The sequence below is a fragment of the Crocodylus siamensis genome, chromosome 15, assembly GCF_052110815.1.
Source record: "Crocodylus siamensis isolate JL-2025a chromosome 15, ASM5211081v1, whole genome shotgun sequence".
Classification (NCBI taxonomy): domain Eukaryota; kingdom Metazoa; phylum Chordata; order Crocodylia; family Crocodylidae; genus Crocodylus; species Crocodylus siamensis.
In genome coordinates, this window is record NC_143409.1 from 51375297 (window position 1) to 51396207 (window position 20911).

The following is a 20911-nucleotide window of genomic DNA, read 5'->3' on the forward strand; positions in this document are numbered from 1 at the left end:
GTCAGGGATTGAGAGAGAGAAATGTGTAGAGAGAGGGAGAGTGATAGAGGGAGAGAGAGATTTTGAGAGGGGGAGAGATTAAGCTATAGACAGTAGACATTCTGGTAACTTACACTTCTAAAACCTCTTTTCCCCGCAAGGGACCAGAGTGAGGCATCACAGAAAATTAGGGCTGGAAGGGATCATCCCTACCTAGATCATCCCACCTAGGGCTTTGTCAAGCTGGGCCTTAAAAACCTCCAAGGCTGGAGATTGTACAACCTCTCTGGGTAACTTGAGCTGGCTGAGGGGCTGTGGATCCACAGCGGTGTTTGGATCCTGGCTCCTCCATCACACGATAAAACCCCATTGTCTCCTTCCTACAGGCAGCCAGGAGCCCGGACACTGCCAACAGGCCGCGCATGTGAGGGGCAGGAGAGTGAGCTCAGGCCCAGGCTTGGGTGAGGTAGAGAAGATGGCTGCTGAGCTGGGGATGGTGTTGGACTTAGTTCTCCCCTTCCCAGTGCTGCTGCAGCCTCTGGTGAAGACGGAGGTGCAGGACTCAGCAGAACTTGAGCTCAGGGCACGAACTGAAAGGGCAAGGAAAGCCCCTCGTACTGTCCCAGCCAGGACAGGCAGAGCATCCCCGAGATGGGTAGCACCACATTGGAACAAGCAGGAGCTGCTGGAGGAGCCCATCCAGCACTGGCAGGTGAGTGTCTCTGTGATTTGGCTGTGTTGTCAAATGTAGCCCTGGGGTCAGCCCTTTTGTCTGGGCCATCTGCTCCGAGGTGGCCAGGGGTCAGAGGAGGTTTGCAGCCACCTGTGGGGGCTCTGCCAGTGCTGCCTGGCAGGAAGGAACAGATGCTGTAGCTGCTAGTGCTGGGGCAGTTCCTGGCTATCCTGCTCCAGGCAGTGCCAAGCTGGGAATGGGGGCATGACATGATGACTTGCACCATGGTGGTGGCTCTGGCCAAGGGGTTTTGGCTGGGCTAACAGAGGACAAGACGCTTCAGATGAGTGTTTCACTCTGGTCATTGATACTGCCTCCTCGTCCTAGTGTGTCTAGGGCTGTTTCTTCCCACCCCATCTCTCTTGGCTCTCAGTTATGTGATTGTCTTGTCCCCAGGTCACAGTGCACAAGCAGCTTGAGGAGGTGGCCATGGACATGGAGGGACCTTGGGCATTGAAGGAACCTCTCTGCTCCTTGCCGGAGCGGCTTCAGCCCCATCGTGGGCACATGCCCCTGGAGGAGGCAGGACAGTATGAAACCCGGGGGCCTAAGAAGGAGCTGCTTTGTGTCCCTAAAGAGTATTTCCCACCCCACAAGAAGCCAGGTAATGTGTCCAGGGCCTGGGTAGAGGTTACTGAGGGGCCCAGATGCTAGTGCCTGCCTGACTGTTAAGCCCCCAACTGAGGGGCTGGGGTTTTTTGCTGTGAGTCTGTGGGGTGACAGGGCCTGGATCTGTCCCCAGAAGCTCTGGCATGACAGCAGCACCCAGTGGCAAGACCCTTTATATTCCTCATGTTATCCCGAAACCTGGAATTGGGGAGCCACTGGGCTATTGAGAGAGAATGCTGCAGAGGCAGGAGTTTTCTCTGCACTTGTGTAGGCTTATTCAGCACTCACTCCCATACCTAGAAATACACCAGTCACCTTGCCAGCAAGTCTTGCTCCCTGTCCTACTGATCAGACCACCCAGGGTTTCACTGGGACTTTCAGGGGCATTGTCTAGTACAGTGGTCTCCAAAGTGGGGTGCGCAAGACGATCCATTGGGGTGCAGGAAGAAAATATTAGAACTTCTATTTATAGTTATATTTATATAAATATACATATATTGGGGGTGCGTGCTCAAAAATTTTTTACTGATAAGGGTGTACAATCAAAAAAGTTTGGAGACCACTGGTCTAGTAGACCAACAGTCCAGTAGTCCAACACCACTTTGTTTCCAAACAGTTTTATCCCATTTTGTTACTTGCATATTCATTATTTTCCTCATGGTGATTACTGTGCGACTGGCCATTTACAGGTTATTTATTTAACTGAGTTTTCACATTTGGGTATTTTGCTAAGACCCAGTCTGTACAAATGCACCCAGACTGGTAGGCTTTCCTTATCACACTTCTCACACTTCTCTCTCCCACTCTCTCTCTCTGTCTGCACTTCGTCTTCTTGCTGTCTTTGACAGTATTTCCATTTGGATAAAACTTACAATGGTTTTGCTCAGCTTTAACCAACCAGTGGCTCTTTAGCAAGCTCAGTGTCTATGCAGGACTTTGTGGAAGTAGATGCTGGCAGTTTTTGTGGTGACACTGAGTGCTGCTGTGATCATGACAGATGCTGGAGTCCCGGTCACTCCTCTGTCATGCCTCCCATGAGCCTTTGTGCCCAAGAATGGGCTGTTGCGGGTGTGTAGGCAATGGGTTTTCCTAGTGAGTTTGGGTTCGTTTTTATTTAGTTAACCCCAGGCTTCTGTCCCATTGTAGATTCCCCTAACACAGAGGAGACCTGGCAGACAAGGTACATGCATTAACACCTGGCAGGCAAGGTGTTAATCCACGTATGCCTGTGACAGGACATTGGCACAGCACCATGCAGGCTCCCCTAGGCCAATATGAGGTTTCCTTCATTTCTATTTCTCTTTTTCTACAGTGGTCAAAAGACACTTTACATGTTACATTTCACCATTGTCTTGACTGTCTTGATCCATCCTGTACCATGGCTTGCTCCACATCCTGATCCTGGGGGTTCCCATTCTGGCCTTATCCTGGTACTGGACTGTTCTCTACCTTGTACAGCCATCTTCCCCACTCATCCTCTGGCTCACATGCCAAGTTCTGCTTATATGAGGAGTTAAGGCATCAGCCAGGTTTGCTGATTAGGCAGTCTCTGGCCAGTGCTTTAGCAAAAAAGCCTTTGTGTGAACATGTAGGTATTGATGGATGTTCCAGCAAGGCCTACAACCTGCGGATGTTATTCTCCTCCCAGCAGGTGCAGGGAGCCTGAGTATAGCTGAAGAGCAGCATCTTGAGGAAGGCCCTGTGAACCTGGAGCTGCTGAGGCCACCCCCACGAAGATCTGGGGAGAGGGGTCTCCTGACACATGTGCCAGGCCAAATGCATGAGAAGCAGGGCAGGAGCCCACAGGAAAGAAAGAATGTGGCTACGAGCAAGGTACAGGCTGCAGTGGAGTGTGAGCATGGAGCCAGGGTAAAGCCTGGCAAGAGTTGGGGGTGTGGGGAAGAACTAGAGGAGTGGAGAGAGCTAAAGACCCACAAGAAGAAGCTTCACCAGCAGGAGAGGCTGTATTCAAATGGAGCCAGCAAGGAGGGCTTATGGGGAAGCAGGAGCTAGCTACCAGCTAGGCTGGGACTGAAAGTACTGCCCTTGGCATCTGTGCTCCCTGCCTCTCGAAGCATGGGTACCCAGAAGAGAGCCAATACCAAGGAGCACAGGGTGAGAGTCACCTCAGCTGAGCCCACCAGGTTCCTCCTAAGAAGGGTGGAGGGGCTCTGCACTTAAGTCCAGCAGGGTCCCTCCAACCCAGCCAGTGCCAGGGCAGGATCATGAGCTGGCAGTTTTCTTGGAGCGAGTAGTGTTTCTGAGTCCTGGAGAATCATAGATTCATAGATTTTAGGGTTGGAAGGGACCTATTAGATCATCAAGTCTGACCCCCTGCCTAGGGTAGGAAAGAGTGTTGGGGTCAGGTGACCCCAGCCAGGTGTTTGTCCAATCTCCTCTTAAATACCTCCAAGGAAAGGGACAGCACCACCTCCCTTGGAAACGCATTCCTTATTTTGGCAACCCTCACTTTAAAGATTTTTTTCCTGATGTCCAACCTAAATTTGCTCTCCTTCAGTTTGTGGCCAGTGCTTCTAGTTACCCCAGTGGGTGCCCTGGTAAACATCGTATCTCCTATTTCCTGCTGTCCTCCCCAATGAGCTTGTAGATGGCCACAATATTACCTCTCAGCCTTCTCTTACGGAGGCCTAAAGAGATTTGGGTCCCTCAATGTGTCCTTGTAGGGTTTTTCTTGTAACCCTTTAACCAGACAGGCGGCCCTCTTCTGAACCCTTTCCAGGTTATCTACATCCCTTTTGAAGTGCAGCATCCAAAACTGGACTCAGTACTCCAGCTGCAGCCTAACCAATGCTGCATAAAGGGGAAGTATCACCTTCTTAGACCTGTTTGTGATGCACCTACTTATACAAGGAAGATCGCAGTCAGCTTTACTTATTACTTGATCACATTGGTGTCTCATGTTCATTTTGGAGTTGACTACAACTCTGAGATCCCTCTCCGCTGTTGCATTACTCAGTGTGATACCTCCCAAGCTATAGGTGTGTTGATGATTCTTCCTCCCTAGGTGCAACACATCAGCCTACCAGAAAGGGAAATGAATCCCAGTCTCCTTGCACCACTGTCTGACTGGGATGAAGGACAAATTCCCAGACCTGCTTATATCTGGCATACTGTTCTCCCCTGGCCTGAGCCCTCAGGTGTGACGTGCCCAAGGGAAATGGACACTGTGATCTGGAGAGCTGTAATATCATTGTCTCTGTACATGGAGTTAGAATGCCACAGCCCCCTCTTTCTCCTGCTTTCAGGCTGAGTTTCCATTGAGTCCCACCTGCTTCATCCCAGCCTAGGTCACTGGGGATCTCCATTCCCTGTTCCTGGCTCTGCTCCTTCCCCAACCTTGCGTTTCCACTCCACAGCTGCACACAACAGGGATGGTTGTAGGAGCCCCAGATCATGTAGGATATTGGCAGGGTGGTTCCCTTTGTTTTGTTGGGGAAGTAAATCTCCTGGGATTTAGGGCCTGCAAGGCTCCTCACCCCATACCCTCATGAGGAAAATAGAAGACTTCTTCTATCACCAACAGCCAGTGTTTCCTGGGTGGTGTCTAGTGGAGCAGAGTGAATTCCCAGGGTCCCCCTCCTAGGCAGGGTGTTCTCCCTGTGAGAGACTGCTGTGAAAACAGGTTCCCCATGGGAAACTCGGGGCTCCTGGACTGCAATCTCTGCTGGTAACATTAGGATGGCAATGTCTCCCTTGTAGGTACAGCATTATGTTGGCAGAGGGAATAGCTACACTGGCTCCCTGGATGATGTGAGCTAAAACACACAAACATACTGCCCTGTCCTAAGAGCTGTATCCAAGCTGACCCTTTGTGGAGCATGTGTCAGCTGAGGAGTAAGATCTAGGTTTGTTTAGGCTGGAGCAGGAGACTGATGGTGTAATGCTTCCAGCTGCAGCTCCCGGAGGCCTTTAAGGATGTGGCTGTGTACTTCACACGAGAGGAGTGGGAGCTGCTGGAAGCTTCGGACAAGGGGCTTTACCAGGACCAGATGCTGAGGAATTACCAAGCACTTGTTTCCCTGGGTAACGTTCTGATTCTTGTTTCCTCCCAGAGCTGTGAGAGATCAGAAATGTCCCATGCTTCTCCTTGTTCCCTTACAGTCATATCGTTGTGCATTTTTTGCTGGTGGTTTAAATGTAATTTTGCCCTACTGCCCTGTCATCACTCAGGTCTCTTGTCCACTTCGTGTTTTCATATCCTCTGGTGGAAATCCATGTCACCTGTCCTCACCTTTGTGCCTCCAAAAAAAAAGTTGTTGGCGGTACAAAGGTGAAGCAAAAAGCCTCTGTTGCACCACAGATGCATACGAGTCATGGCCTCAATAATACCAGTAATGGATTGTACCACTCAGTTGTGGCTGGATGTCTGCTTGGTGGCAGAAACTCTCTCCAGCTGCTCTGGAGGCTTCAGGGCCCAATCCTGTAAACCTCTTGAATATCCAGGCAGGATTGGGCCCCTGTAGCCCCTGCCTGGCTTTTCCCTATTTAAGAGATGCGCCCTGGGGAATCTTGAGGTGCATCTCATTAAACGCAGAAAGCCAGGATTTGTCCACTTATGGAGACACACCCCTGGGATCTCTAGAAGTAGGGAAAGCTGAGTGTTCCCACTTGAAGAGGCAGGCTGGGGAGAGTCCGGGGACACATCTCTTTAAGCAAGGAAAGCCTGGGATGCTTTGGATTGTGCATTCCTTGGGTCTTTCACCACGCTAGGTGGTTTGATGACATCTGTTTCTACCCTTAAGCCCCTTTCTCCTTTTTAACTTGCATTGGCTGGTAATCAATGGAGGTGGTAGCGGCAGTTGCTGTTGCAACCCACGGCTTTTCCATTTCCTCAGCTTCTCTAGCGACACTTATCCATGTTCCATCACATGGGTATTTCTAATAGAGAGCCCTTCTAAGTTTCCCTCCACATTACTTTCTAGCATCTTCATCACCGTGGACCAGTACATGTTTTGCCATTCTGTGATGTTGTCTTCTGCTAGAATTGCTCTTCATACTGGGAATCTCTTTGTAAAAATCACAGGACCCATGGTGCAGATGATTTAAGATCATCTTTGGTGACATCCATCCCTGTGAGTAAAGGGACATTGGCTGAATGCAGAGCCCTGATGAAAAACACTTTTCACTTCCAAAGCATCTTTATTACAGGTGTTGGTTCTGATTTATGTGGAGAAGGATGTACATAACTTTTAGTAGTCAAGTGTTCCTTTCTAGTGATTCTTTGACCTCTGCTAAAGATCTTCCTTGGGGACCTGCACAAATGCTTTTTTGCCTCATATCTAAAGGGGTTTTAAACCCCATTTTTTTATGTTCTGGGCTTTCCTTATTGATTAGTGACACTCTTTACTTTTCTCAAGCTAAACTGAGTATCCCTAATCTGTGCATTCCCCGTTGACTCTGGCTGCAATAATTGATCATCAGTTTGGAGTAAGTGGCTAAGTCATTTTTGTTCTCCTGTCATTGGAACTTTGGTAGTTACTCCCTTTCTGTTTGAAGGAGAAAAGTAATATAATTAATCACCATTCATTTCAAGTCTTCTCTATCTTGTAAGTTTCCTTCATTAAATACACAAGCACCATTCCCCTTCATCTCCTAATGCTTCAGGAACTTCCAGTGGTTGAATATATGCACCTACTGTTTAACTTCTTTTCTTGCTTGCTTTCAACTTATGTACAACTCTCCTGATTTCCGTCACACTGTATATTGGAATTTCAACTCAATTTACAGCATCGATGGATGCAAATGTTCCTTGGGATATTCTCCCTCTCAATAAAATCTCAAAACATGATATCTCTTTCAGATTACATGTCCATCCTCCTTTCTCATCGGTAATAGCATTGGATACAACATTATCCAAGTCTTTTGTTGAATCATTATGGGTTTGAAGACAGGATATCAGTTGTGTTCTTATCCTCTCTAGTGTTCACTTTTCTGTACAAGCTACTTCTCTTGCTACTGTTGTAATAGTTCTTGTCATTTCTGCATAAAGGACTTGGTGTCAATCCCCTTTTGTCTCTTCTCAAAGACTTCCCTATTTACTTTGAAACCTAATGAAACCTCCATTTCTCACCTGGTGTGTCTTACATGATTGGGTTTTTTCAAATACGTCTTCACCAGCTGTAAGTAAAGTTGCCTTCCCTGAATCTCAAAGTGAATTTGTATTAAGCTCTCTATATTATAAGACTGTTGGTCAACTTTGTTACAAAGCCCAGGCTTTCTGTTTAAGCCATCTTCCACGATTTTTTTCTTTCCCTGACATTTTCTTTCTGTATTTTATCTTTGAGAATAGGCCAAAGTCGGCAAGTGTGGTACTGTGTGGGAATGTGTTGTTTTGACAAGGTATCAGCCTTTGAGATTGTTTATATCTCTGGTTTCAGTCATTGTGCAACCTATTTTTATTGAATGACAGTCTCTTTTGAATGTGATCATCATCAGCCATCTCCTGGAAAACTGGGTGGACCAGTACCATAATACTGACTTTCTTACTGAGAAAAATGTGTTGTCTTCCTTCTTTTATCCATATCCACAAACCCAGTAGTCTATATCCTAAGTACATGTCCATATGTACGTCACCTCTTGTAAAGATTCTACCCATTGGGTGAAAAGGCTGCTATAGTTTCCTCTACGGTTGTTATTAATTCATCTTTTTTCTGTATGGAGCCAAAATGAATTACTTTTCTGATATCCAAGCTTTTGTTGTCCTCAGTCTGTCATTGATTCTTCACTTGCAAACTTTTATTGAAAATAAACCCTTTCCATTTTTTTTCTGGAATTACCCTAATCAGATCATTTTGGTCAATGGCTATGAACATGTTCACTGTCTCTCTATTCATACCAGTACCTTGAAAAGCTATAAAAGCATTCTGTCTTCCTTTTTGCACATCATAGATCACTGCATCTCTGCCCGCCTTCCTTAGTGCTACTGTGAGTTTATTACCCTATATATACTTCAGAGGGTTTGATGATTTATATTTCATGTAACCATTGTTCCACTTACTTGGGTGACCAAAGCCATAATCTATTGAAGGTTTCTATCTGTAGTGGCTTCTCTTTTATTCTAAATGTCCTCCTTTTCTATTCCTTTTGAGACCCCATTAGATGTTTAAGTCCATTAGATCCTTTCTCCAAATCCCAAATGAGTAGTGGATAGTGGAGTAATCACACACTATATGCTCCCAAGAACAGGATACAGAGCTCCCACACCAGCTGAAATGTTCTCCTTCCTAAGTGTCCTCCCTTGAGTCCCCATTAGAATATTTGAGTCTATTGAATCCTTAATCCAAATCCCAATCGGGCACTGGATAATAGAGGTGTGCAAAGTGGGCAGCATTTGATTCGAATTTGGCCTGATTTTGGGGACAGTGATCACTGTCCTGATTCAGTTTGGCCTCATCTGAAGATTTGATTCTGATTTGGAGCATCAGCGATTTGGCCATAGACACAGCTTTATATGTTTTTTTCTACATACCTTGAGGTACCAGGCGTGGCTTATGAACACTGAGATGGTGGGGTGGATGGAGTGTCCCATAGGAATGCAGGTGGGCCCTACCGTGTGCTTGGTGGCACGCCGGGAAGTGGACCAGAAGTATTTCCAAGCATATAAAGCTGTGTCTATAGCTGAATTGTTGAATCTCTCTGAATCGAATCGAAGGCTTCTGATTCAATTCAGAGAGATTAATGGGTCTCCTGATTCGATTTGGATACGGAGATTTGGCTGCTGAATCGGGCTGAATCTCCTCCGAATCGAATCAGCGACCGAACCTTTGCACAGCCCTACAGCCGTGGAATAACCAGCCTCTATACACTCCCCAACACAGGATATCGAGGTCCCACACCAGACCTAATCTGCCGCATCCAGCAAGGAGAGATGGAGCTCTGGATCCGTGATGATGAAGAAGCTGGAGAAAGCTTGTTGTCTGAGGACTTGTCCCCAAGTGAGTTTTGAAAATCCCTGTCCTCTTCTCGCCCACACCTCATCTGTGAACCTCTTTATACGCAGGGGGAAACCTGAACACCTGCCTTGAGCTACTGCCACAATGTTTTAAAATTGCACAGCTTAGCCAGATCTATGTTGTGCCAGCAGGTGTGTGCATTGACTACTTGCAGTTCAGTGATGCAGGGACAGGAGACTGATCCCTTATTCTTCGCCTACTTAGGGCTTTTCAGGTAGGAAATCTGCCTTCAATCCTCATATCCTCCTCTCAGGCATTTTGGCAAGGATTTCTGTCATGGATGGGAGGTGCTGCCCACTGGGAAGTACTAAAAGGCTAGGGACAAAGCCTAGCCTGTCTTGATTTGAGGCACAAATCTGTTATCTCTGGGGTACCATGAGCTTAAGTTTCCATCTTCCCTCAGCAATGCAAGAGTTGATAGGCCAGCCCACGGTAGCCATAGCTCTGTTATACTCTCTGACAGGGCATGATCTCATTTGTATTGCTCCATGACAACTGTCAGAATTGGCAGAAACCCTGTGGGTGCTATTAAGGATTGGGCTGCAGAGAGGCTGATGCTCTGCTACCCACTGTTACTAGTCCTGTTGCTTAGTTTGAACTGGAACTCTGCTCCTCCTCTCTGGAACAGTCAGAGGAATAAAGCAGTATTCGGTCAATAGCTCCAGCTCTATGAAATGCCTGCTAGATGCAGTTGGGATTTGCAAGCTTTCCTTCTTTGGGGAATACAAACACTTCTTTGTTTCCACCAGAATTGTCCACGTTCTGCTCCATAACTAGGCACAAGGGATACAAGCTGTGAGACCAGAGACAAGGAGTCCACATTAAATTGGACCTCTTGTTTTCACAGAGGTACCTAGGCCCAACCAGGGTCTGGGGCACATCCCAGCATGGAGGAATAGCAGATCTTTCCCTTTACCAGCTGGAGCAAGACTAATTTTTGGGGTCTCATCTTCCAGCAAATGCTGAGTCACTGGGCAGAGCTGAGCAGCAGCAGTCTCATGAGGAAGGGCCTGCCAACCTGAAGCTGTTTCAGGCTGGAAACCAGCTCCCCACCAAACAGAGACAGAGAACAGTGGAGACTGAAAGGAGCAGGGAAGGATTTGAAGGGCAGAAATACCTGAAGAGCCTCAAAGGCATGGTTCTCTGCAGGCAGGGGTGCATATATGTGAAGAGCCCGGTGAGAACTCTTGGGACAAAAAGCAACTTGGGGTCCACAGGGGAACCACAGGGAGGGAAAATGTCCAGCTATGTGCTGAGTGTGGGGACAGCTTCCACCATCCACGCCCTCTCCTCAGGCACCAGAAAATGTATTCAGTGGTGCACCCCAACCTCTACCCAGAGTGGGGGAAGAGCTTTATCTCGCTAAGCAACCTCTGAGTTCATGAGGTATTTGCACATGGAAGAGCAGCTGTACTGCTGTCCTGAGTGCAAGAAGACCTTCACCAGGTGTGATTACCTCCAAAGCCACATATGCATGTACGCATGGGAGAAGCCATTCTCCTTCCTGCATTTTGGAAGAGCTTCACCAAGAGCTTCAAGCTGATGCAGCATCTGTATGTGCAAACAGGAGAAGCCTTTCTCCTGCAGCCACTGTGGGAAAATTTTTGCATAGATCTCCCATCTGGCCAATCACCTGTGTGTTCATATAGACAAGAAACCATTTGGCTGCAGCCAGTGCAGGAAGACCTTCAGGCAGAGCTCCAACCTTACCTATCACCTGCATAAGCACTTGGGGGAGAAACCCTTCCCCTGCAGCCACTGTGGGAAGAGCTTCATTCAGACCTCCTATTTCACCAGTCACTTACAAAAAGCTGTACTCCTGCAGCAGGTGTAGGAAGAGCTTCACACTCAGCCCCATACTCACCACACACATGCGTATGCACTTGGGGGAGAAATCATTTTTCTGCACCCAGTGTGAGCAGAGTTTGAGCAACAGCTCTGCAGTTTCTCAACACCTGCAGTTGCACATGGGTGAGAAATCATCTTCTTGCACCCGCTGTGGGAGGAGCTTCACAAAGAGCTGCAAACTCACAAGCCACCTGCATGTGCACAGTGGGGAGAAACCTTTTTCTTGCACTCAGCATGGGAAGACTTTCACCAAGAGATGATCCCTCATACAACACCCCTATGTGCACACAGGGGGAGAAGCCCTTTTGTAGCTGATATGGAAAGAGCTTCATGCAGAGCTCCATACTTACCAGTCACCTGAGTGTGCACACAGGGGAAAAACCCTTCTCCTGCAGCTACTGTGGGAAGAACTTTGTGCAGAGCTCCAACCTCACCAGTCACCGGCATATGCACACAGGGGAGAAGCTGTTCTCCTACAGCCAGTGTGGCAAAATCTTCAGCAACAGGTCAACGCTCACACATCACCTGCACGTGGGTGAAAAGCCATTCTCCTGGGACCAGTGTGAGAAAAGTTTCATAAGGAACTCCAGACTCTCACAAGTCATCTATGCATGCACATGGGGAAAAAGCTGTTCCCTTGCACCCAGTCTGAGAAGAGCTTCAATGAGAGGTCAGTGCTCACAAGTCATCTGCGTGTGCACACAGGGAAGAAACCGTTTTCTTGCACCCAGTGTGGGAAGACCTTCGCACAGATCTCCATACTCAGGCAGCACCTGCGCATACACACAAGGGAGACTCTGTTCTGTGCCCGCTGCGGGATGGGTTTCATTGAGAGGTCCAAACGTGCCAAACACCTATGCGTGTACACAGGGGAGAAACATTCTCCTGCCCACAGTGTGGAAAGAGCTTCTTTGATAGCTCAACACTCACGCGGCACCTGCGTGTGCACATAGGGGAGAAGCCGTTCTCTTGCGGTCAGTGTGGAAAAAGCTTCACACAAAGCTCCAAGTTCACACAGCATCTGTGCTTGCACACAGAGAAACCGTTCTCCTGAAGCCAGTGCAGGAAGGACTTCATGCAGAGCTCCAACCTCATTAATCGCTTGTGTGTGAATGCAGGAAAGAAACCATTCTCTTGCATCCAACGTGAGAACTGCACCAAGACTCATGAGCATTGAGATCATCTATGTATGCCTGTGAGGGAGAAACCATTTCCTTGTACCCAGGGTTAGAAGAACTTCACGTAGAGCTGTGCTCTGGCCTGTGTGCACCTATATGTGCACACAGGCAAGAGGCAGTTCTGCTTGTAGTATTAGAAGATCTTTCCTAGAGGCTGAAACTGGATGAAGAACCTGCACCTGCATGCAAGGGAGACACTTTTTTTTTCTTGCTTGTGGTGTGGGAAAAGCTTCAGTGACACTTGCACATTCATCAACCACCAACAGAAGCACGCAAGGGAGAATCCATTCTGCTGCAGCCAGCGTGGAAAGAGTTTTGTGCACATCTTCATGTTCACCAACCGCCTGTGCCTGCACATGGGGGAGAAACTGCTTCTGCACTCTGGGTGACAAGAGCCTCACCTACAGGTGGTTGCTTACCTAGCACCAGTGCCTGCACAGGGGGGAGAGGCCATACCCCTGTGCCCCATGTCAGTAGTGTTTCTGGGAGAACTGTGCCCTGAGCAGGCACCAATGAACCCATGGGAGCAGGATTATCATGCTGAATTGGGGGGGACAGATTTCAGTTCCTGCTACACCTGGGCAGTAGGAGTGAGGGCCCCGCCCCTAGACATGGGGCAGGCAAAATACAGCCTACGGGCCAGATCCAGCCCACCAGGCCATTCTATCTGGCCTGCGGGGCCCCTAAAAAAATTTAGAAAATGAATATTTATTTGCTCCTGGCTGCCTGTCAAAGATGGCAGGAGATAGGGGTAGTAGGACCCTGGGGGAGCTAGCAGGAGAACTAGGCAGACACAGCAAGTCCGGCCTCGCCCTGCCACCCACCCCCAGCCAGAAGCCTCTGTTCTGGAGCTGTTTCTGCCTCCCTACCAAGGGACATGGAGATAAGAAAAAGGGAGGAGAGAGGCAGAGGAGGACCACAGGTGATTGCCCCAGGCCTCAGGCTGGTCAGGCTGGCTCCTGCAGTCACAGCGCTGCAGTTGGGAACCACGTTGTGTTAGAGCTGCCAGCTGGCTGGCAGGCAGGGAAATGGCTGCAGAAGGCAGAGGGAAGGGACAGCAAGTGGCACATGGAGTGCGACAACAGCTGGGCGGGAGCATGGGGCTGCGGAGGTGCACTGGGGCCAGCACCAGCGGGGCCCAAGGTGGGATGACAGGAGCGCAGGACCTGGGCTGGCAGGGGTCTGTAGAATCGGGTTGCACTGAGCTAGGAGGATGATAGGGGAGCTAGTCTGGCTCCATAGACCCCTGCCAACCCAGGCCCCACTCTCCTGCTGCCCCACTTTGGGCCCTACAGGCGCTAGCCCTGGTGCACCAGCGCGGCCCCGCGCAACTGCCTAGCTGTTGATACACTCTGCATGCGTGCTTGCTACCCCTTCCCCCCAACCTGACACAGACATTTCCCTGCTCCCTCCACCCCGCCAGCCGGCCACTCCAGCTCCATGCAGTTCCTAGCTGCAGCACTGGGACTGCAGGAGTAGCTGGGACACGGACCAGTGAGTTGGGGCAGGGGGACAGGGAAACGGCAGAAGGGAGCAGTGGCAGATGGGGGAAGTGGGAGCGTGGGGCCATGCCGGTGCCCTAGGGCCAGGAGCAACAGGAGCGTGGCGCCCAGGTCTGGAGAAGTGCTACCCTACACCCCCTACATGTTGCCTATGGGGAAAAGGAAGAGGAAGTTTGGGACTGGAGGGAAGGGAAGAGAGCAGCTTGCACGTGGAACCTGGTCAGCCCTACACTAAGGAGTGAGGGGTGTCAGCAGGGCTGCAGACTGGGAGTGAGGGGCATTGGTTCGTTTGGGGGGGTTTGGGGCTGCAAGTTAGGATTGAGGGGCACTGAAGTGGTTGGGGGAAACAAAGGGAGGGCAGGTTGCACCAGATTGAGGCAAGAGTTTGCAGGTTGGAAGTGAAGGAAGCCAGCAGCTTGGACCACATTGTGGGGCTTTGAGGCCCTGGAGGGGCACTCCTGAAATCCAGCCCATTCCCCATGCCCTGTGTCAGGGAAGGCCCCCCACATGGCCCCTTGGTGTGGGTGAGGCCGAGGGGGCTGGGGCTGGGGCTGGCTGAGGAGCTGTGGATCTGCAATGGTGGGTCACAGTTCTGGCTCCCCCATCACATGATAAAACCCTGTCGTCTCCTTTCCGCAGGCAGCCAGGAGCCAGGACCCTGCCAACAGGCCTCGTATGTGAGGGGCGGGAGAGTGAGAGCACAGGGCCAGGCTGGGGTGAGGCAGAGAACTTGGTTGCTGAGCGGGACCCAGAGTCAGCCTTAGTTCTCTTCTTCCCAGTGCTTCTGCAGCATCCAGCAATGATGGAGGAGCAGGACCCAGCTGGCTCCAGCACTGGGGCAGGAGCTGAGAGGACAGGGAAAGCCCCTCATGCTGTCCGGGCCAGGACAGGCAGAGCATCCCCGAGATGGGCAACACCACTACGGGTCAAGCAGGAGCTTCTGGAGGAGCCCATCCAGCACTGGCAAGTGAGTGTCTCTGTGCTTTGGCTGTGTCATCAGAAAGGGCACTGGTGTCAGCCACACTGGCCTGAGGTGTCTGCTCCCAGGCAGCCACGGGGTCCCGGGAGGTTTGCAGCTTCCTGTGGGAGCTCTGCCGGTGCTGGCTGGAGCCCCAGTGCTGCAGGAAGGAGCAGGTGCCGGAGCTGCTTGTACTAGAGCAGTTTCTGGACATCCTGCCGCAGGAGATACCAGGCTGGGAGTGGGGACACGGTGTAGAAACCTGCATCAAGGCGGCGACCCTGGCTGAGGGTTTTTGGCTGGGGCTGGCAGAGGGATGCTCCAGGTAAGAGCATTTCACCCTGGTCATCAATGTTACCTCCTCATCTCCAGGTGTCTGGGGATACACCCTCACAGCCCCAACTCCCAGCAGTGTGATTGTCTTGTCCCCAGGTCACAGTACGCAGGCAGGTCGAGGACATGGCCATGGACGTGCAGGGATCTGGGGCATCGAGGGAACCTTTCTATTCCTGGCCAGAGCAGCCCCAGCTTCATCCTGGGAATGTGCCCCTGGAGGAGGCAGGATGGGGTGAAGCCCCAGAGCCCCAGGAGCTGCTTTGTGTCCCCAAAGAGGAGCCCCTGCCCTATGAGGAGCCAGGTAATGTGCCAGGGTCTTGGGTAGAGGTACCGTGGGGCCCAGATACTGGTGCCTACCTGGCTGTTCAGCCCCTGGTGCAAGGGGCTGGGATCTCTCGCTGTGAATCTCTGTGGTGACAGGGCCTTGACCTCTGTCTGCAGGCAGCTCCAGCGTGACAGGACAGCAGCAGCCAGTGGAAAGAACCTTTATCTTTGTTGTGTTTTTATCCTGAAACCTGGGATTAGGGAACCAGCAAGTTGTTGAGAGAGAGAGAAAATGCTCCAGAGGCAGGAGTTTTTTCTGGATTCACGTAGGTTTATTCAGCAGCCAGCATGCACTCCTGTACCTAGATGTACCCTAGTCACCGTGCCAGCAAATCTTGCTCCCGTGTCCTGTTGATCAGACAGGCCAGGGTTTCACTGGGACATTCAGGGACATGGTCTAGTAACCCAGCACGCTAGTAGTCCAAAACTGTTTTGTTTCCAAGCCATCTTCTCCCTTCTGTTACTTGCATATCCATCATTTCCCCCATGACAATTGCTGCTGTTGCTGGTCATTTACAGGCTATTTGTATAACTTAGTTTTCACCTTTGGGTATTTATCTAAACCCCTTTCTGCATAAGTGCACCAAGACTGTCAGGCGTTCCTTTTCAAGCTTCTCTCTTTTTGCACATAGAATCATAGAAAATTAGGGTTGGAAGGGACCTCAGGAAGTCAACTAGTCCACCCCCCCGCTTAAGCCAGGACCATCCCTAACTAGATCATCCCAACCAAGGCTTTGTCCATCGTGGTCTTAAAAGCCTCCAAGAATAGAGAGACTACACCCTCTCTGGGTAGCCTGTTCCAGTGTTTTACTACCTTTCTAGTGAGAGTTTTTCCCAATACCTAACCTAAACTTCCCTTGATGCAACTTGAAACTATTGTTCCTTGTTTTGTCATCTGCCACCACAGAGTACAGTCCAGCTCCATCCTTCGTGGAACCACCCGTAAGGGAGCTGAAGGCTGCTAGTCAACCCCCCCTTAGTCTTCTCTTCTCTAGACTAAATCATCCCAGTTCTCACAGTCTCTTATCAGAAGTCATGTGCCTCAGCCCCCTAAACATTTTTGTTGCCCTCCACTGGACTCTCTCCATTTTGTTCACATCCCTTCTGTAGTGGGGAGTCCAAAACTGGTCACAGTGGGGAGTAGAGGGGAAGAATCATTTCCTTCTATCTGCCAGCATCACTCTACTAACACAACCCAGGATGCTGTTAGCCTTTCTTGTGACAAGGGCACATCTTGTTGTCCTTGGCAATGTTTCCACTTGGACAAAACTTGCAGTGACTTTGCTCAGTTTTAACCAGCTAGTAGTTTTTTTGGCAAGCTTGGTAACTATGCACAGCCTCATGGGAGCAGACACTGACAGTTTTTATGGTTACACTGAGTGCTGCTGTGATCGTTTTCAGTGCTGGAGACCCAGTCACTTCTGTCATACCCTCCGTGAGCCCTCTGTGCTGAAGAATAGGCTGGTGCAGGTGTGTGGGCAATGGGTTTTCCTAGTGACTTAGGGCTGGTTTTTATTTACAGTTAACCTCAGACCTCTGTCCTGTTGCAGATTCCCCTGACACAGAAGAGACCTGGGACTCATCGGAAGATGAAGGTTCCTTGGGCTGCTTCTCCAAACAAAGGCCTTCTCTTGGGACAGGTAAGACGTGCTCAGTCTGCCCTTTCTAGTAGCAGGCGGCATATCCTGTCGTAGAAAAGTCTTGTCTGCTCAAGTGTTTTGTTGGAGATCGATTCAACATGTTGCTTGTTCTCTTGCCATCCACCTAGAAGCCACCCTCGGCCCCTGGAGGAAGTGACGCTGTTTGTTCCCTCCTCATCCTCTGCAATGCGGATCATGATGCAGCACCAGGGTCCCCTGTCGTGTCTCCCACAAGGAGTGATGTCCATCATTGCCCCTCCCAGCAAGGGCAGAGTCAGAGTGGCTCATCTCTAGCTTCATTGCTGTGGAGATCTATTAGAAGGGCCTTGCTACACATTCAAGTGAAAGTTGGATAGAAGTCAGCTATAAAGTTGTTACACATTTTCTGACACTAATTTTGCAGCTGATTGGCTCTCTTGATAGCTGGGTAGTAGTTTTTAACGCATGTTAATGACTTTGCATGTGTGGCTGGTCTAAATTTATAGTGTGAGTCACCAGTTAATGGTGTGAGAGTTTCTCTGCTCTTGTGGCCAGTCTTTCTTTGCACATGTAGCCAGTATAATATATGTAATGTGTAGTAGTTGTCTTTATAAGACTTATAGGATTTGATTCTTTCATCTCTCCTCTCCTATACACTGAGGTATGGGGGATGACTTGGCACATGCCAACACACAGGTGTGGAAGGGCTTTTGCCTTTGCCAGGAGCACCAGGGCTAGCCTGTGTCATCATCGCTGTCTTTGTCAGGTGTTATTGATGTGTTGCATGTAAAGATCCCTTTCTGCTTCCGTGCTACCGGGCAGGTCATTTCCTAGGCAGTAGGTGTGCTGGACATTTTTCCTCCCTAGGTGCAGCACTTTGCATTTCTCCTTGTTAAACTGCATTCTCTTGTTTTCTGCCCATTTGTCCAACCTGTCCAGGTCTGCCTGTAGTTGTTCCCTGCCCTCCGGTGTGTCCACTTCTCCCCACAGTTTTGTATCATCCTCAAACTTGGACAGAGTACACTTCACTCCCTCATCCAAGTCACTGATGAAGACGTTGAAGAGTATCGGTCCAAGGACCGAGCCCTGCGGGACCCCACTACCCACTCCCTTCCAGGTCGATACCGACCCATCCACTACCACTCTCTGGGTACAATCCTCTAGCCGATTTGCCACCCACCGGACTGTGTAATCAAGTCACAGCCTCTTAACTTGTTGACCAGTATGGTGTGGGATACTGTATCAAAGGCCTTCCTGAAGTCTAAGTAAACTATATCAACCCCTACTCCTGTGTCGAGGTGTTTTGTAACTTGGTCATAAAAAGAGACTAGATTAGTTAGGTATGATCTACCCACTACGAACTCGTGCTGGTTTCCCCTCTGCATAATTTTTCCTGCTGGGCTTTCACGTGTATGAGCCTTAGTAATCTTTTCAAAGATTTTGCCAAGGATGGAGGTGAGACTGACTGGCCTATAGTTGCCTGGATTCTTCTTCCTCCCCTTCTTGAAAATAGGGACCACATTGGCCCTTTTCCAGTCCTCTGGGACCTGATCCGTGCGCCACGAGTGCTCAAATATTCTTGCCAGTGGCTGTGCAATGATATCGGCCAGTGCCTTCAGTACCCTTGGATGGAGCTCATCCGGGCCTGCCGACTTAAACACATCCAGTCCTTCCAAGTGACTCTGCACCATCTCAGGGTCAATGCTTGGTAGTCTGGCACCCAGCTGTTGCCTCTCTACAATGTGAGACTTGTCTTGCCCCTCATTTAGGAACATTGAGGCAAAGAACTTGTTGAGGAATTCAGCTTTGTCCTCCATGTCTGTCACCAACTGCTTTTAACCATTCAGTAGTGGTCCTATTCCACCCTGGGCCTTCCTTTTACTCCCTATATATCTGAAAAACAATTTTTTGTTATCCTTAACTTGGGATGCCATCCCCAGCTGCATGGTAGCTTTGGCCATTCTAACTGCCTCCCTACAACTGCGAGCTGAGGAGGCATACTCCTCTTTAGTAATCTCTCCCTGTTTCCACTGCTTATATGCCCCCCTTTTTACCCTTAGGCTGCTCTGGATTTCTCTGGTCAGCCAAGGAAGCCTCTTGGCCCCTTTCCCCCTGCATCAGAATTGTCTCCCTCTGTGCCCGAAGGATCATTTCCTTAAGGCACAGCCACCCTTCCTGGGCTTCCATCTCGCCAAATCGCCTAGTCTGCAGTGCATCGTTGACTAAATGCCTAAGTTCACACAATTCACTGGCTAATTGCATAATAAATTTAGACTGGCCACGTGGAAGTAACTATGACATCATAAAAATGTCCGTCCAGCTATAAAAAGTGCCAACGGGCTGCAAAGTTAGCACTTGAAATTGTGTAACAACTTTTTGACTGGTTCCTATCTAGCTTGAATTTGAACATGTGGCAGGGCTTGAAGTCTCAGGGACTGCCAAGCTGACAAAAAATCACTACCAGGAGATCCCTACATCAACCTTGACTTAAAGAATGACCACAGGCTCAGTTCGATAGCAAAGCCTTGGCCAGATTTATTATCTATAAAGTGTGGCCCTAATGCACATGGTCTGATGGACAGGATGCTAATGCACATATGCCCATGACAAGGCATTGGCACAGCACCACTCAGGCTCCCCTAGGCCAATACAAATTTTCCTTCATTTCTATTTCTCCTTTTGTACAGTAATCAAAAGACATTATATGTTACACTCCACCAATAACTTTGACTTTCTTGAGCCATTCTGTGCCATGGGCTTGCTCCACGTCATAACCTGGGGGTTCCCATTCCAGCCTTATCATTGTGGTATTCCACTGTGTGGTACTCCACACTGTTCTCTACCTTGTACAGCCCTCTCCCGCTCTGGCCCACATGTCAGGTTTTGCTTATGTGAAGAGTTCAGGCATCGGCCAACTTTGCTGATCAAGCCCGCTGTGGCCAATGCTTTAGCAAAGCTTTTATATGAGCACTATGTATATACTGATGGATGTTCCAGTGAGGCCTATGACCTGTGCATGCTCTTCCCTTCCCAGCAGGTGCAGGGAGCCTGAGCACAGCTGAGGAGCAGCCTTCTGAAGAAGGACCTGTAAACCCAGAGCTGGTGAGTCCATCCCCAAGAAGATCAAGAGAGAGAGGACCTGGAGCAGGCCAAGTGCATGAGAAGCAGGGGAGGTGTCCACAGCACAGAGGGAACATGGCTGTGAACAAGGTACAGGTTGCAGTGGGGTGTCAGCATGGTGCCAGGGCACCGGCTAGCAAGAGTTGGGGGTGCGGGGAAGAGCCAGAGTAATGGAGAGACCTGAATAGTCACAAAAAGAGAGAGGGTGCATCCAAATTGTGCTAGCAGGGAGGGCCTTAGGGGAAGCAGGAACTCACTGCCAAGTACAGATAGCCTAGGTGACTCCCACCATTGTGTCCCCTGTGCCATGTTCCCCATGGATTTTAACCCAGAGGGTCTCCAGTCGTCCACCCTGGTTGCCAACATCAGCTTGCAGGGATGCGTAGCTTTCCTTAACATAGAGAACTACACCCCCACCCCTTTTATCTACTCGATCCCTTCTGTACAGGATATAGCCATCTATACCTGTGGTCCAGTCATGGGTAGATCCCACCAGGTCTCCGTTATCCTTAAGGTGTCATAATTATTTGCATTAAGCAGGAGGACAAGCTCCTCCTGCTTATTCTCCAAGCTCCTGGCATTTGTGTACAGGCAGACAAGTGTCCCCTTGGTGGCTCTTACCTTGCCCACAAATGGTACCAGGGCTGGGGCAGGGGTGGACTCCCTTAAGTGCCTTTGCCCACTAGCTTTGCAAGGGTTGTTTAGTGGGCCAGCAGTGGCGGTAGTCCCCCT

At 49.8% G+C, this 20911-nt stretch overlaps 1 protein-coding gene and 1 pseudogene across 7 annotated transcripts in view; both read left to right on the top strand.

Annotated features, from left to right (window-relative positions):
- Window positions 1-20911, top strand: part of LOC149852767 (uncharacterized) — a 29414-nt gene that overhangs the window by 1338 nt on the left and 7165 nt on the right. For 2 of the 7 annotated variants that reach the window (XM_090029741.1, XM_090029738.1), the window contains exons 2-10: window positions 366-691; window positions 1109-1316; window positions 2970-3154; window positions 5233-5365; window positions 9160-9276; window positions 14602-14789; window positions 15213-15417; window positions 16991-17080; window positions 20094-20269. In XM_090029741.1, coding sequence (XP_089885867.1) covers window positions 455-691; window positions 1109-1316; window positions 2970-3154; window positions 5233-5365; window positions 9160-9276; window positions 14602-14789; window positions 15213-15417; window positions 16991-17080; window positions 20094-20269 — 1539 coding nt within the window. In that variant the 5' untranslated portion in view covers window positions 366-454. The remainder of the gene's footprint in view (window positions 1-365; window positions 692-1108; window positions 1317-2969; window positions 3155-5232; window positions 5366-9159; window positions 9277-14601; window positions 14790-15212; window positions 15418-16990; window positions 17081-20093; window positions 20270-20911) is intronic. The other 5 variants (XM_090029742.1, XM_090029744.1, XM_090029743.1 and 2 more) reach the window with 5 other exon arrangements.
- On the top strand, window positions 9290-14595 carry LOC149852768 (uncharacterized; annotated as a pseudogene).